The sequence below is a fragment of the Lactuca sativa genome, chromosome 3 (genome assembly GCF_002870075.4).
Source record: "Lactuca sativa cultivar Salinas chromosome 3, Lsat_Salinas_v11, whole genome shotgun sequence".
NCBI lineage: Eukaryota > Viridiplantae > Streptophyta > Magnoliopsida > Asterales > Asteraceae > Lactuca > Lactuca sativa.
In genome coordinates, this window is record NC_056625.2 from 85,259,313 (window position 1) to 85,276,092 (window position 16,780).

The window sequence follows — 16,780 nt, forward strand, 5'->3', positions numbered from 1 at the left end:
CAGCCTTGCACCTGATCCAACCACCCGTTCCTCAAGAGTCCAAATAACTAGGATACCCAGCCTATAAACCCTTACACGTCACATACTGACTACACACTAAGTCCTACAACTTGAGTTTTAAACCCTTGACCCAACAGTCTCTACCAGGTCCCACGTGTATTGCCATAATTACACGGGCCTTGCCCATGGGGATGCGAAACCTATCCTAGTTCCATATTAGTTTCTGCGCCTGAATTCCTGAATGATTCTCCCCCACTTGGATTCGACTAATTCCTGGTAGCACACTAGAATTGAAGGATACCCAATCCTTCTTACCCTCTAATAATCGATCTACCGACAACCGGCGCCTATCATGGCTAGAGATCCAACGCTATCCGTCCTAAATACCACACAACCCCTGAAGACCAGTTGAGCACTTCCCAAATCCCAACAATATTGATAACCCTTAATACTATAAAATGATACCACACTCAAATCCTAAATTCCGAAGAACAGATGCTCAGAACAAAACCTCCGCAAATAGACCACTTCCTTTGGCGCATCCAAAGGCCAACCCAGCACCATGCTAAAGCCATCAAACCCTAACGATGTTAGAGAATCATCCTACTGAATCCAGACCATAAGTCTTCAACACGATGCCCCTGACCGAGCCTGACCGAAAACCAGAATAATACCCGAACACTTGAAACCCGCTACACAATAAATACCCTTACTAATCCACTAACATTTCATGGCATGCAAAAGGCATATAACATTTCTTGAAGATATAACCCAAACATAAACGAAGAAATTAACCAGAGATACACTTACACAACTCGTTACAATATTCCAAACCAAATCAAAATTCCCACAACAAAATGCAGCTAAACTGAAAGGAAGCAAAAGATACATACCCGCAACATCGCCTGTTGGAGTCCTGACTTCTCCTGTCTGAAACTGTAGAGTCTGACTCCTCTCTACTGGGGCTCCTGCCATTCCTTCTTGACTATCAGAGATGTGCAAAATAGTCGGAGCATGTGCACTCACTGCTCCTCCCTCCTTCCTGGACGAACGGATATCCCGTGGCCCACTTGGTTGCAGAGAAAACATAACGAGCTTGCCCCTTGAGGACAATCCCTACTGACATGATCAACCCTGCCACACTTGTAGCAGCCCATACCCCTGGAACGATAAACTCCATCGTGCCAAACCTCGCACTTGTTGCACTGACTCTGGCCTTGCCGGTCCATCAATCGATGGTCTGAGACCTTGGGTCTCTTCCCGGGACCATCCACTATACACACTTGGTATGAGCCTCTCTTCCCAAGGTGATCCAAATCGATCTCCCATCCTCGGGCACTGGAAGTCATATCCTTCAGGGTCTGACACCCTGACACGCATACCAGCTCACTGACCAAGGGCTGAACTGCGATAGCTGGAGTAACCTCTGCCCTAAACCGGGTCACAAACTTCTCCCAAGAAATAGTCTCCAATTCAGAAAACACAATAGATCGTGCAATCAATTCCCAATAACTCCTTGTCACCCGATACAAGTGATCCAAGGAGAACCGAACCTTGGCTCCTATAAGGTAGGGACTAGTGTGGGAAACACTTTCCATCTCCTCAATCCAACGCGAACTCAAAACCTTGTCAGTTCTTCCACTAACTGGCTCACCACCTGAGCCGGGACCAGACCCCAAACCTTCCCCATGCATGCTCATCACCGATCTGAAATACCACAAGCCACGATCAAAACATGCTTGAAAATTCCTTTCCACAAACTCCTTAGATTCTCCGAGGCTCTCGCTGATTTGAGTATGGATCCTATTATTTCAGTAGTACGGGCCCATTACTACCTTCCACACATATCCATACTTTCCTCATCAATCCTCCCGAATCCTCTAAGTTACTTCCTCGAACCAAGGCAAAAAACTCAGTAAACTGCATCGCTAACTCACTGAAGCATATCCTAGGCTTTCCTAAAGAGTTATCAAAATGTATTTGGCATGAATCATAATTTGTAAGTGTTATTGATATTCTTTTATGATCGGAAATAACTAAAGAGCTATCAAAATGTATTTAGCATGATATGAAGGTGCCTGAAACAAGATGTGATTTCCAAATGGTTGAGAGTTTAATTCATAATATATATATATATATATATATATATATATATATATATATATATATATGTATGTATAAAAGCACAATTATATGTATATGTGTTTGTTGTTCCCAAAGAAAACTAACTAAAAAGTATTTTGTATGTCATATTCTTTTGTTATATTCAACTAAAGTTGTCACAATCGAAATCTTATATATGATCTTTTTTAGGATTTCGAAGATCAAGATCGGGATCATAAGATCCTACAAAATATTACATAAAAAGGTAACTGATCATATATTAAACTTTTTTCTGAATAACATGGTTAAATAACTCAAAAAGAAAAGTGATTTGCCATGTAGTGGTTAATGACATTGTAAAATAGCTAAAAAGAGTATTAATATAAATTATTTATCATATAGAAATAGCAATTCACAACTTTCATCTTATTTACTTTAAACAGTAAAATGAAAGAAACCGAAAAAAGACTCACATTTATTATTGAGCTTGAACCATTAAATGAAGAGATTAATAACAAGTCAATGCTAAGTCTCAAATTCTACCATCATGAGAGTAAAATGTAAAAGAGAAAAAAAATTATATGGTTGTTGGTCATTTATGGTTCAAAGAATAGCACAATAATAGGGCTATTATCGATTACACATTTGGTAAAGACACCATGTCAACCACTAAATGGGTAAAGATAATAAAAACCAAATCAAAATTTAACAATTTCATGGAATGGTAGAATTGGATTGGATCCCGATCTTACGATCTTGATCCCGATCCTACGATTCTATGTACGGCGATCTTACATATAAAACGGTCATATTGCAACCCAACAATGCTTTTATAGGTAGGATTGTAGGATCTTACGATCAAATTCCCGACAACCTTATATTCAACATCTGCATTAATTTTAGCTATAATATTTAATATAATATTCGGAAATAAAAAATAATCGTTAGCTATTGAATTTATAGTTCTTTTCGTAATAATGCCCAAGAAAGGCAAGTTATATCTACTTGTTGGTGTTGATTGCTGCAATTTGATTTCTCAATTATTTACCAATGAAATAAATAGGCAATGGCTTCTAAAATACTATTATTATTAATAATAATAAAACAAGAAAATTACAAATGTAAAGGAAAGTAACTAATCAAGAATAGAATAGAACATTAAATATTAATATAACTAACTAGAGGTGGTTAACAAAAAGTATTATTTTTCTTTCAAGGAATAGTCGATTTATTTGGAATCAGGTTATTTTAGAGTACCATTCTGGATTTGGGACTAACATAACAAGTTTTTTCTTTACGTCGTGTGTTTAATATTGTAAACCCAATCTTCATCTGATAACATCCTATTTTTTTAAAAACTTATATAATTGGAAAATTTATGAATACGATTACAATGTGCGTATTTTCTCATAATGTGCGTATTGCCTTCTCATTGAAAATATATACTCACAATACAAATGGGTTGAATACAAATACAATTGGGCTAGACACATAAATACAGACCAATACAAATATACGACTAACATCCCCCCGCAGTCAGAACGGGAGATCGAGAGCGGACGTTCAGACTGGATTTGAAGTCAAGGAATAAAGACAAGGGAAACCCATTGGTGAAGATATCTGTATATTGAGATGAAAAGGGCACGTGAAGGACCCGAACTTGACCCAGAGCAACCTGATCCCGAACAAAATGTAGGTCAATCTCGTGTGTTTGGTGCGCCGATGTTAATAGATAGGTAAACAGCACTGTCATTATCATAGTAGACCAGAGTAACTGTAAGAGGTGGATAATGTAACTCTCGAAGCAAGTTGCTAAACCAACCCGTCTCTGCAACAATGTTCGCAACCCTGCGATATTTTGCTTCTGCATTAGAACGAGAGATGGTACCTTGTCTCTTTGACAACCAAGAAAGAAGGTTGTGACCGAGAAACACACAATAACCAGAAGTGGACCGCCTAGTAGATGGACACCCGACCCAATCTGCATCATAATAGGCGATTAGACCTCGTGGTGGAGAGGTATATAAATGTAATCCATGATCAATGGTGCCTTGAATGTAACGAAGAATACACTTGAGAGCCGCAAAGTCTGGCTCCCGAGGGTCGTGCATGTATAAACAAACTTGCTGAACATCATATGATATGTCTGGGCGGGTGAATGTCAGGTACTGAAGAGCACCAACAAGGCTGCGATAAAGTGTCAGATTAGACACAGGTTTACCGGTACCATCAAACTTAGTTGCGATGTCAGCAGGTGTGCGGGATGGTTTGCAGTTGGACATCATTTCTCGATCAAGAACCTCAGAGGCATATCTCTGTTGCGAAAGGAACATGCCATGTTGGTCTCTAGTAACCGCTATGCCAAGAAAGTAGTTTAGAGAACCTAGATCAGTCATAGCGAATTCCGACTGTTGTGTAGAAATGACATACTGAAGGAGACTCATGAAAGAAGTAGTCAACACAATATCATCAACATATAAAAGTAGACATGCAATGTGATCACCTTGTCAGTAGATAAATAATGACAAGTCTGAATTGCTGTTGACGAAGTAGAATCGGATGATAAACTAAGCAAAGCGATGATACCAAGCCCGAGGGGCCTGTTTAAGACCATAAAGAGACCACTGGAGGAGACATACGTGATTAGGAGATGAAGAATAACAGAACCCCCGGGGGGGGTTGATGCATGTATACAGTCTCCTGAAGATGCTCGTGAAGATAAGCATTCTTCACATCCAACTGATGAACGAGCTAATGGTGAGATATGGCCAGACTAAGAACAGTCTGAATGTGGACGGTTTAACAACCAGACTAATAGTTTCGTCACAATTATTCCCAAGGTGCTGACTACACCCATTAGCAACCAACAACGCCTTGTAGCGAGCAAGAGATCCATATACATTAAGTTTCTTTTTTAACAACCAAATACAATTAACAACATTAGCATTGGGAGGCCAAGGTAGAAGAACCTAAGTTTCGTTAGTAATAAGTGCATTATATTCATCTTTCATGGCATTTAGCCAGTTAGGATCTTGTAATGCTTGAGAATAGGTACGCGGAATAGGAGACTACGAGTCAATAGTGGAGGTATGGGGATTGAGACGGTCAATAGGTTTTGTGATTCCATGAGAAGCCCAGGTGGCCATAAAGTGAGTGCGAGTTGGGGTGGAAACATGAGGAAGAGGTGCACGATTGGAACGAGTGGTTGTCGAAGTGATGGGAGGCAGCGTGAAATTTGGTGAGAGAGATGGATCATTAGAATGAGATGGAGAGGTTGTTGTAGCAGCGGAATTAGGAGTGATGGGTGCACTAGGAACGGGGGTTTGACTAGGAACAACCGATGAAGAGGATTGTTGAGCAAGCCCTTGAGGATGCATTGACCCAAGAGGATGAGAGGGAGTAGTCGGGTCATTGAAGCAATTTTTAGAATCCTTAGTATCAAGAAAACTGTAATCTGGCGGATTATCCGGAGTCATGGAGCCGAAAGGGAAGATAGTCTCGTCGAAAGTGACAAGACGGGAAATAATAATTTGTTTGGTGTGAAGATTAAGACACCGAAAACCTTTGTAATGTGATGGATAACCAAGAAAAATGCAAGGAACGAAACGATGTTCGAGTTTGTTGGTTTTATTTAGATGAGGATAACAAAGACAACCAAAGACACGGAGGTGAGAGTATGAAGGGCGTTTTTGATATAATTTCTAAAAGGGAGTGTCATTTTTTAGAGCGGTGGAAGGAAGAATGTTGAGGAAGTGCGTAGCCATATGAAGAGCTTCAACCCAATAGGTGGGTGGAATATGGGCTTGAACAAGGAGGGTGCGCATCATATTGTTCAAGGTACGAAGCATGTGTTCATATTTACCATTTTGTTGAGATGTGTAAGGACATGAAAAACGCATATGAATACCATGAGTGTCATAAAGTTGGTGAAAATAGATGTTATCATGTTCTTTTCCATTGTCACATTGAAAAGTTTTAATATCCATGTGGAATTGATTTTGTATGTAAGCTCGAAAATGAAGAAACTTGGCAAAAACATCAAATTTCTTTCTAATAGGGTACACCCACACAAAATGCGAAAATTGATCAAGGAAAATAACATAATATCTTATTCCATTATGACTCTCTAAAGGAGAGGTCCATGCATCTGAATGAACAATTTGAAAAGGGAATAAGGCATCAGAAGAAGATAAATGAAAAGATAATCGAGTATGTTTGCCAAGTTGACATGCATGACAAAGAGGGTGTATCCCTTTTATTACACGAAATCAAATTACTAGAAATAAGATGCTTTAAAACTGGTTAATCGGGATGACCAAGTCTTTGATGCCATAAAGATGAGATGATGGAGATAAGAGCTTGAAGAGAGTGTGTGGTAACCGGATAGAGCTCGCCCGTACTATCACATCGGATGACGATTTGCTTGGTCAGAAAATCCTTCACAGAAAAATCAAATTCATCAAATTCAATGGAACATTTTATTATCACGGGTGAAACGATGAAAAGACACAAGGTTTTTGATAATTTGAGGGGTAATAAGGACGTTTTAAGGTAAAGAGGGAGAAAAGGATTATGTCATTATGTGAGAGAGTTGTATGACCCACTTTGGTGACTAGAATACAAGATCCATCCCCAAATAAAACCGATAAATTTAAATTGTTGCACGTATTTCTAAAGGACTTGAGAGTACTTGAGTCGGCGTGAAGATGCGTGGTAGCCCCGGTGTCCATTTACCAATTCGCATTACCCAAGTCTTGGAGGCTCATGGTGCTAAAAGCTTGAGGCAAATTAGTGGTTTGATCACTTGGATATTTACAAAAAATGCATGTTATTGGGTTTTCCACATACAAAGGCTTGTTGTTGGGCTATTAGCAAATTGGGCCATTGTTGATGTTGCTGTGGACGTAGACCAGAAGGAGTTGAAGTGGACCATTGGGCCATTTGTTGTTGAAATGGAGGGGGGGAGCAACCCACAAGATTGTTGTTGTGGGGGAAACGCCATGACCAACCAAGGGAGAAACCCTCCCCAACTATTTTGATTTTGTGCAAATGGACTACTATCTCCAAATCGACCCTGTCGACCACCGCTTCTGCCACTGTTTCGAGCCCTCCTTCCGCCGCCAAGAGAATTCCGACCACCACCACGCTCGGTAGAACTGTTATTTCCATGAGAATTTGGGAGATTTTGGTGCTCGACTTGAAGAACAGTGGGGGAGGATGGAGAGTCTCGATGTGAGGCTTGCACAATACGGTTGTGAGACTTTTGCAGGTCTCGTTCTTCAAGAGTGAGAATCGATCTCATTTGAAGAAAATTTGGAAACGTAGTGGAGTATCAGATCATGGGTTTAACATGGGCATATTTTTCGGAGAGGCCATTCAGCGCATATGTGACTAGAAGACGATCAGATACTAGGGCTCCAATATTTGAAAGGAGATCGGCGATAGCCTTGATGCGATTACAGTACTCCATGATGGTGGAGTCTCCAAGTTGTATGTTTCTTAACTCATCATCCAATTCAATGGCCTTGTTCTCTTTATTTTCGTGAAACAGATCCTCTTTATACGCGGCATCTATGTGGCATAGTACACATTAGTTCATTATATAAAAGGTGTTATATGGTTCGTTCATACGTTAAAGCCCTAGATCGACAATCGCTTCTTCTTCTGGTTCATTTGCCTCTTCCAAACGCAATGTCAAATTGCAAGCTGACCATCCATGTAAGTGTGACATGCCATCGCGTATGAAGATTTCAAGAACACCCTACAATTCCGGAAAAAAAATCAAGTTTGTCCAAACTCTTTGGTAAATCAGTTTTTTAATCATCCCTAACTGAATCTTCTTCTTCGTCTTTTTTCAATTTAACCTTTTTATACTTTTCTTGAAGAGTTCAAGAACTCCAAAATGTAATTTCTGGGAAGGGCTGGAAGAGGATAATTACGCAATAGAGAAGAACAATGATTTGGGACAAATCTACAACCTCACATTGAAGCTTGGAAATTTGGAAAATGAAATTAGTATATGCAGGAAGAAGTTGGAAGAAAAGAAGAACTCTGATTTGGTTTTCAGACAAGAATTGGACAAAGTCAAGTGGAAGTTGTTTACTCATAAAGTTGCATTGTTTGTGTTATTTTTCTTGTATGTTAAAGACGTAGTTTTGAAAGTTGGATGTGTTCTTTGTATCCTATTTGATGTATTCTGAGTAAATCATGTAGTTCATGAAGTTTTGTATGCAATGAAAGGTGGACGTATTATGACTAAAGCATGTGTTTGAGTTAATGTAATTGATGTATCATGACTAAAGTTTGATATATAATGAACTTGTGCAAACATCTAAGTAAACATGTAATGTATACAAACATCTAAGTAAACATGTACTTAAATAAAGATGTTAAAGTACCTTACAATACAAAAGATTCCCAAACATACAAGACCCAAGATGTTAAAGTACCAAACATTCCACAAGATGTGTCTAGTTTGTCCCATTGTGCCAAAAGCTATTACAAGACCCAAGATTCCAAAACATGCATAACAAAAGTTGTGCAACAATATATACAAGACATTAAAATCAAATCTCCAGTGGGTGTTCATTACTGCTTCCCTCTTTCCTCCCTATGTTCTTCCCTATCATAATCTTTGTAATTCTTTATGAAGTTTTTCTTGTCCTCTTCCTAACTTGAATTTCTGCATTGTCTTAAATTTCCTATTCCACATCATCTTGAACCTCTTCTTGAATGTTAACTTGAATTCCATGTTCCACTTCATCTTGAACCTCTTCTTCAATGTTATCTTGAACTAAAGGAACTTCAATGTTAGCCTCCACTTCAGGCACTTCAATGTTAGCTTCCACATCAACTTTAGGAACTTCAATGTTAGCCTCCACATCAACTTCGGGAACTTCAATGTTAGCCTCCATTTCAGGTACCACATCACTTGCAGATTCCACTTCAATGTTAGCTTCCACATCACTTTCACTTTCAAAGTCACTAACACTATCACTTTCAACCATAACTACACGTTCCACCTCCAATTCAGCTTCAAGGTCTACTTGAACATCAACTTTACATGTAAGAGGGAAAAAGTTCATAAATGGCACACAAGTGTAATATATTAGATAAGTTAGCATCATACCTTGTTTCTTAGGTTTCTTTTCTTTTTAAAAACCTTTATTGTTCCTTGAGCTTGTTCAACTTATGGAAGGACATATATATATATATATATATATATATATATATATATATATATATATATATATATATATATATATCCCAAGATTAACCCTTACTCTTATAGATACACAACCTTTCCATTACATAAATCCGAATTTCTTCTAACATGGTAATGAGTGGTTTCTTCCTAGTAGCTTTAATCACTGAGTTAAAACTTTCAGAAACACCATTTTCATATGCATCACAACTTCTATCAACCTAAAAAATGCTTTACACTAGGTTTTAGGGTCCCTTTCCATCAAATGTTCATAAGCAAGTGGTTCCGACTTCTTGATTTCATTCATATGGTACTCAAATTTTTGTTGAATTGTAGATCCAACAGCTCTCCAAAACAGCTTCCTAAATATTTGACTTAGCACAGATGTTCCTAGCACATTGCCTATGCTCTGCAACTGGACCCCTTTCCTTCACAGCTTCAATTAATCCTTATAATCAATACATACAAAGCTAAGCTAAAACATATTAAGTATGGAAAATATCAGTAAGTGAAGTTTGAACATTACTTTGTGTTGGTTTGATATTATGGTTAGTCTATACCTAACTCCCATTCCAATGTCATTAATCAGAAGATCAAGAAACCACTTCCATGTTTCTTTATTTTCTACTGCAACCACAGCCCATGCAACAGGATATGTGTGGTTGTTGGCATCCCTCCCAATGGCTGCAAGCAACTGACCTATGCATATGCCCTTTAAAAACAATCATCTACTCTAATTACCTTCCTACAACACTCCATTTATCCATCTATCCATCAAACCCTTCAAACACACATAAAACTTTGAGAAGTATGTTTCTCCATCAGGCATCACATCTACCTCCATATTAACTGTTGATCTAGGATTTATCCTTTTTAGCTCTTTTCCATAGCTCCATGTTTTGGCATAATGCTCTATTAAAGTACCTTCTATCTGCTGAAATGCATATTTCCTAGCATTTCTGCATTGTCCAACACTTGCTATCAGGTTAAACCTTTTACTGACCTTAGCTTTCGATTTCCTAATGCTTATCTTTGGTTTCTGCAATATCTCATTCATGATATGAGTTCCAATCCATTTGTAGCTTACAATGGACCCAAACTTGAATACTCTTGAACAATTATGTCTATCAATTAAGGACTTAATCTGAAAAGACCTCTCATTCTTCATCCAAGTTGTCCACAACCTAAAGGGACAACTCTTATTCTTCTTATTCTTCTTATGTTTACAACATTTTTCCAACAACTTTTGATGATTAGTTTTTTCATACCATAAATCATACCCATTCTTGACAGCATAGTAGGTTAGACATAGCTTCAATTCCATTGGGTTGGAAAACTTCATACCTAAAACTGGGACCATTTTATCCCATACTTGATTCTCATCAAAGACAGGAAACCCAAACTCATAATCTTCACCACTGACTTCATCATCATCATCATCATCATTTACTTCTTCTTGATTACTATTAGGAATGGGTTTACCACACAACTTGTTCAAAAATCCGTCATAAACTATTTTGTCAAAAGTATGCACCTCTTCATCAGGTTCATGCTCACATTCCATTATATCTGAAACATGTGAGTCTATATCATCATCTTCTACCAACTCAGACACCTCATCACCTGTTAACACCTCCTTATCGGCACACTGAAGAATAGATTCATTTTGGTGGTCAATGTAGACATTCATTCTTAGCTCGTTCTTAGCCATGTAACCATCTTCAATAAACTCAAAATAATCAGCATCATTGTCGATTCCTCTAATACCCTCTGCCAATCTTTCATGACTACTACAATAGTACAAATTATCATAGCTTCCTCTTGTTAGCTTTGTAACCCGCAACACAAATTCTTTATAGTTCATGCCACCAAAATCCACTCACGAACTGACATTCTTATAGGGTCTAAGTACACTAACGGGTTTGGTGCAAACATTCCATTGTAGTGAAAATCTATAGTGAGATACGTACCGTTAGGTGATTCCATTGTAGTGAAAATCTACAGTCGACGATTTCAAGCCCCAACTTCAATTCCAAACAATGAGCTCCTACTACTTCAATCGAGTGATTTCTAAGAAAAGTTAATTAATCGGGAACGATTTGGGAGTATTTGTTAAGAACCCTAATTAAACGAGGTCGATTCACCCTAATTAAATAAAGTCGATTCCGGACAAAGGGTGAAATGAACACGTCATATGCCACATAATTTCTTTAACTAAGTTAATTTGAGTCATCGGTTAAAACAAGTATTAGCCGATGATATTGGTGTAAATTGAACATGTCAAACAGGATAGTTAGCTTTATGTGTAGTTGTGAATATGTAAACAAGGATAAATAATAGTTACCCTCCTAAATAATTATCCCTTTATATCAAGGGATAATGACTTGAAAAGGTAACGAACTTTCGATTTTTGTCACATTTAGTCACTAAACTTTTTTTCGTTATCTATTTGTCATTGAACTATTGAAACTGTTCACATTTTACCCTTATGACCGGCTGTTGCCGGTCATAAGGGTAAAATGTGAACAGTTTCAATAGTTTAATGGCAAATAGATAACGAAAAAAAGTTTAGTGACTAAATATGAACAAAATCAAAAGTTCGTTTCCCTCTAAAAAGTTCAATGACTAAATGTGAACAAACTTCCTCTTGTATTATGTTTTAGCAAATTATTTATTTTTGTTAAATTGTAGCAACATTTGTTGATGAAGAAATCTATGAAATAAAAAAAACAAAACAAAACCCTGAAAATATATTTAAAAAAAAAAAAACCAAAACCGAAATAAAAAACCAATGGTTTGACATTTTCCAAAATAAAAAATCAAAATTTCCAATCTGATTTTGGTTTTACAAAAAAATGAACCATTCTCACTGATGTGAATTATGACCATTGGTTTGGCATCCGAAATTTGTGACATCCCATGAATATGTAGTTACAACATTGTCTGAACTCGTAATTCATAGTAAGGGGTTAGAGTATCATCGCATGAATACGTAGTTACAACATCGCCTGAAATCGTAATGCATCGCCTACAGGTTATGGGCCTGCTTGTGTTTCCACTGGGTTATCTAGAATAGTCCGTGGTCGCCATCTATACTCTGGTAGATGACTACATCGCCATATTGTTGGTTAAAGTTATGGTATCTCCTTTCATCCTACATCACGTATTCATCCTCATCTATTTACCTAATTATCATCACCTTTCTATCATCACCTATCTCTCATCATTTTATTTCATCACATTGCTGGTTAAGGTTATGCTTCCTAACTTCGAGCCCCAAGGTTTACTCTACTAAAGCTTCATATTCTCGGCTCTCTGGACCTAGAAGGGTCCAGATCTATCACACCAAAAAGCTCAAGATAGCTCTTCCTTTCACTTTACACACTCAAGTTCGCTAGGGTTCTCACTTATGGGAAAGGTAGTCACAATTGAAGGCCATAAGTGCCTTTAAATATGGCTCAGGCCCAAAGATTTAGGGTTTCTGCCAACAGGGCGGACTCGTCGAGTCGCCTCACCGACTCGTCGAGTTCATTCATTAATCCGAGTCATCAGTCGCGACCTTACTCGACGAGTTGAGGCGTCAACTCGTCGAGTCTCTCTTCTTAACTCAAAAGAAAAATACTTAAATTATGATACCTGGAAATCCGGATGTTACATTTTGTTTTTTTATTTCATAGATTTCTTCATCAACAAATGTTGCTACAATTAAACAAAAATAAATAATTTTGCTAAAACATAATACAATAAGAAGCTTGTTCACATTTAGTCATTGAACTTTTTAGAGGGAAACGAACTTTCGATTTTGTTCACATTTAGTCACTAAACTTTTTTTCGTTATCTATTTGCCACTGAACTATTGAAACTGTTCACATTTTACCCTTATGACCGGTTGTTACCGGTCATAAGGGTAAAATGTGAACAGTTTCAATAGTTCAGTGGTGAATAGATAACGAAAAAAAGTTTAGTGACTAAATGTGACAAAAATCGAAAGTTCGTTACCCTTTCAAGTCATTATCCCTTGTATCAATAATCAATATCCAACCTGGGATATTAACAAAACTAGTATCCCTAGAACGAGGTATGCAAAACTTTCTTTATTTTGTACCAGGAGACATTAATTATCTTGATTTCAACTCAAAGCGAATAAAACCCAAGACATTTTCACTGAGCTTTTTATTGTTAAAATTTTATTTTTCTCTTAAAATCCATGCATACAAAATCTTCAAAATCCACATATAATGCTGAACTTATGATATATCATTTTCACTAATAATTGAGTTGAAGAAGAAGGAATTACATCAACATTGAACACTAACACAACCATCTAATCTCTAGAACACTAATTAAGGACATGAATCCTTTGACTTTTGACTTTTGGATCATTTCAATTCAAGATTCCAAGATGTGATTCAAATCTTTTTTCCCAGAATGTTGCTTAAAAATCCACTTCCATACCTTGCTATGCCCTTTGCTTCCCTTCTTAATCCCCCTATCATTCACTGTAATCCTACATGATGATGATACACCACCTCCGCCGCCGCACCCACCACCACCGCCGCTGCCGTCTGAGGGGTTCTTGAAAACAGAATGCTCTGTTTTAGACTTATCTGATAGATCAAGCTTCAAATCGATAAACCCTGAATCGTCATGAATTCTACTGAATTCGCTTTCTTTTGCAGAAAACCCACTTTCGAAATCCATGAAACCACCTCTAAATCCACTCTTTCGAGGCTCAGATTCATTGAAATCAGAAATTTTTGCACTTGAATATGCCATATCACTAACACTACCACCTTCATGATCAAAATTACCACCTCTGAAACTACAAAGAGACCTAGATCTAGATACATCCATGGCACAATCAGTCACCCATATCTCACTTTTCTCATCAAACCCATCTTTCTCTCTCTTCTTCTTCTTAAAAAGTTTACCAATTCTCCAAAACCCATTGCTTTTCTTCACCTCAACAACACAACTATTGCTTCTTTTCAGAAGAATCACATCCTCTGTTTCTCTTTTCTTCGTCTGCTTCATGTGTGAGAAAAGCGTTTTCTGTTCATCGCCGCTACCACCTTTCTCATTCTCGATCAAAAACGAGATCCTACCAATACTTCCGACATCCACAGTGCAAGACGAGTTCCTATACGAAGATACATCGGAGCAAGAACATGAAGAAAGCCTCTGTTCTCCACAGTCGGAGCATACGAGCTTCATCAGTCTGTCTTTGAGGCAGTAAGCACAGATTCCAACTGGGGATGAAGATGGGTGTTTCTTACATGGAACACCTGATGATGACGAGTAGTAGAAGTTGTAATCTGAGCAGAAATTGTTGTACTCTTGGTCTGATTCGACAGATTTCCCTCTCTCCTTCATGGGTATTTGCTGAATCTGAGTTTTTGCAAATGGAATTCGGATTGATTTCTACTTAAAGAGATGGGGGTGTCAAGAAAACCCAAAATTCGATGGGATTTGGTGGGTTGAAGAGATAATGTTTGTCTGGGGAGTTCAAATGAATGTTGTGCAAATAGGTTAACAATATATGTAGGAGGGTGAAGCTCAAGGATTTTTGGAGTTATCAAGAATGGAAGATACTACGGATTTTGACTAATGAGGGGAATGAAAGTGACCTTATAGTATGCGTGTGAAGGTGGGGTTGGAGTAGGGGAGGAAGGCATGGAAGAGGAAATCAAGAAAACTTGAACTTTAAGTTAATGTAGTGATGGAATTCCACTGTATTTTCTGCAGGTATAATTGCATTGGTGAAAAGTGATGTGACACATGGAGTGAAACAATAGAACAAGTAATCCCATGTAATATTGTCATTTTGATTATGAAATAGGCCTATTTTGTCCATATTTTAATGCTTCAATAAGTGAACCACATTTATGTTGGAGATTTTTGTAAGGAATTTGAAGGAATGTATTTTCCATGTACGATAAAGATCCCGTTGATGGTTATTTATGAGACTCATGGTTGTATCTATCGTTTATTTTATTTTGTATAAAGATGAAGGGAGTGATATCATAGTTTGTACCATGTTAAAGATACTACACATAGGATTTACTTGTGGAGAGAGAGAGAAAGAGAGAACGACTACTTTTTTTTCTTTTTTTTTTTTTTCGGAGTGCAGCTAAACCGTAATGGAAATTGCCTCATTGCCACCGTGGCAAAATGTAGGGAGATCGCACCCACTCCCCTTGGTTTAATTGGGTTGTGTTCAACTCACAAAAACCTGACCCCCAAGGTAAATGATGAGTCAAATAATCATAATTCCGCCAAAAAGGTAGTTGCGCGAGTGGGGCACGTAGGGTTGTGATGGTGGAGACCTCACCCTCGCAAATGATGATAAAATGTTATTGGCTTATTCTTCCACCACTCCACCATACTACCATAGATTCCGTTGGTCCCCTTCACACCTCACATGTTTCAAAATGGATTAATCATCTTCAAGTATTAAAATGGATAGTCCAAGACCATCTTTAAGAGTCCATGACCCATCCAGATCTTCAACACATCAAGCCCAATTCTTTCAAAATGGATCCGCAAAACCAATAACTCCTCGTAATCCCATAAAGCCAACAACAAGCTAATTCCCAACCACAATGAGAATCCAACATCCTATAAAACACCTTATGCGAAATTGAAAACACTCGATACGATCCACGATAAAGAAGGGATAGAATATTCAATGTAATAACAACAAAAAAGGCTAAAAATGCTAGAATAATATTTATAAAAGAAGTAAATAAAATAAACTATCAAATCGCCCCAAACTTAAACCTTACTTGTCCTCAAGTAAGAACAAGACTAAAATGAGATCGAGATGAGCTAAACTAAAAAGGAAAAAGAATGGTTACCATAGAACTTTGTCAAATTCAGTATGGTTAGAGTCGGTCATGTATGCCTCTTCCAAGTGTTCCCCACTTTAGAGCCATGAACCACATTCTCGAGCAACTTGAAGGGCGAGTAAACCCCATCTGAATGTAGTCACCATTAGAGTGTACAAGACAAAGGAAACATGGGGATGCGCCTAGTAGGGTCTCTCTGGATTCATCAATGCATACCATAATCAAGGAAAGATGCCTCCATACACGATGACTCCTATGTTAGTTTGTCTAAAGTGTATCAAAAACGAAATCAGGATTGCAACATGACCTCCAATGAAAACATTCGACATTAGGGGTTTCTCTTTTTTATTATCCTTTACATTCTATAGTCTCATCGTCATTGTCTTTCCTCACCAATATAAAAAACAAAAAAAAATAAAACTCAATCTAAGAAATAGACACAAGACATCCTAAATCTTAATTCTTGAACTTCTATTTTTTTTAATTTTCTGTCTTCTTATTTCGCTCATCTTTTTTTGTTTTTGTTTTTTTTTCAAGAGGAGAGAAAGTTTGAACTTGTATTCTTCTTTATGTGTTGCTTTTTTTTATTTGTATTTTTTTGCTTTTCTCTTTGAATTTCTTCTTT

At 37.6% G+C, this 16,780-nt stretch overlaps 3 protein-coding genes across 3 annotated transcripts; all 3 read right to left on the reverse strand.

Annotated features, from left to right (window-relative positions):
• Window positions 1-8,804: 8,804 nt before the first annotated feature.
• LOC111920324 (uncharacterized) lies at window positions 8,805-9,188 on the reverse strand. The gene has a single exon (XM_023915900.1). The coding sequence runs from the start codon at window positions 9,186-9,188 to the stop codon at window positions 8,805-8,807; it is 384 nt and encodes a 127-aa protein (XP_023771668.1).
• Window positions 9,189-9,545: 357 nt separating this feature from the next.
• Window positions 9,546-11,171, reverse strand: LOC111920325 (uncharacterized). The gene is made up of 3 exons (XM_023915901.1): window positions 10,088-11,171; window positions 9,868-10,006; window positions 9,546-9,735 (listed from the first exon to the last, which is right to left on the reverse strand). Exons 1-3 carry the CDS (start codon window positions 11,169-11,171, stop codon window positions 9,546-9,548), a joined length of 1,413 nt encoding a protein of 470 aa, XP_023771669.1.
• Window positions 11,172-13,543: 2,372 nt separating this feature from the next.
• On the reverse strand, window positions 13,544-14,985 carry LOC111920357 (uncharacterized). The gene has a single exon (XM_023915926.3). It carries the CDS (start codon window positions 14,678-14,680, stop codon window positions 13,697-13,699), a length of 984 nt encoding a protein of 327 aa, XP_023771694.1. The 5' UTR covers window positions 14,681-14,985; the 3' UTR covers window positions 13,544-13,696.
• Window positions 14,986-16,780: the final 1,795 nt, after the last annotated feature.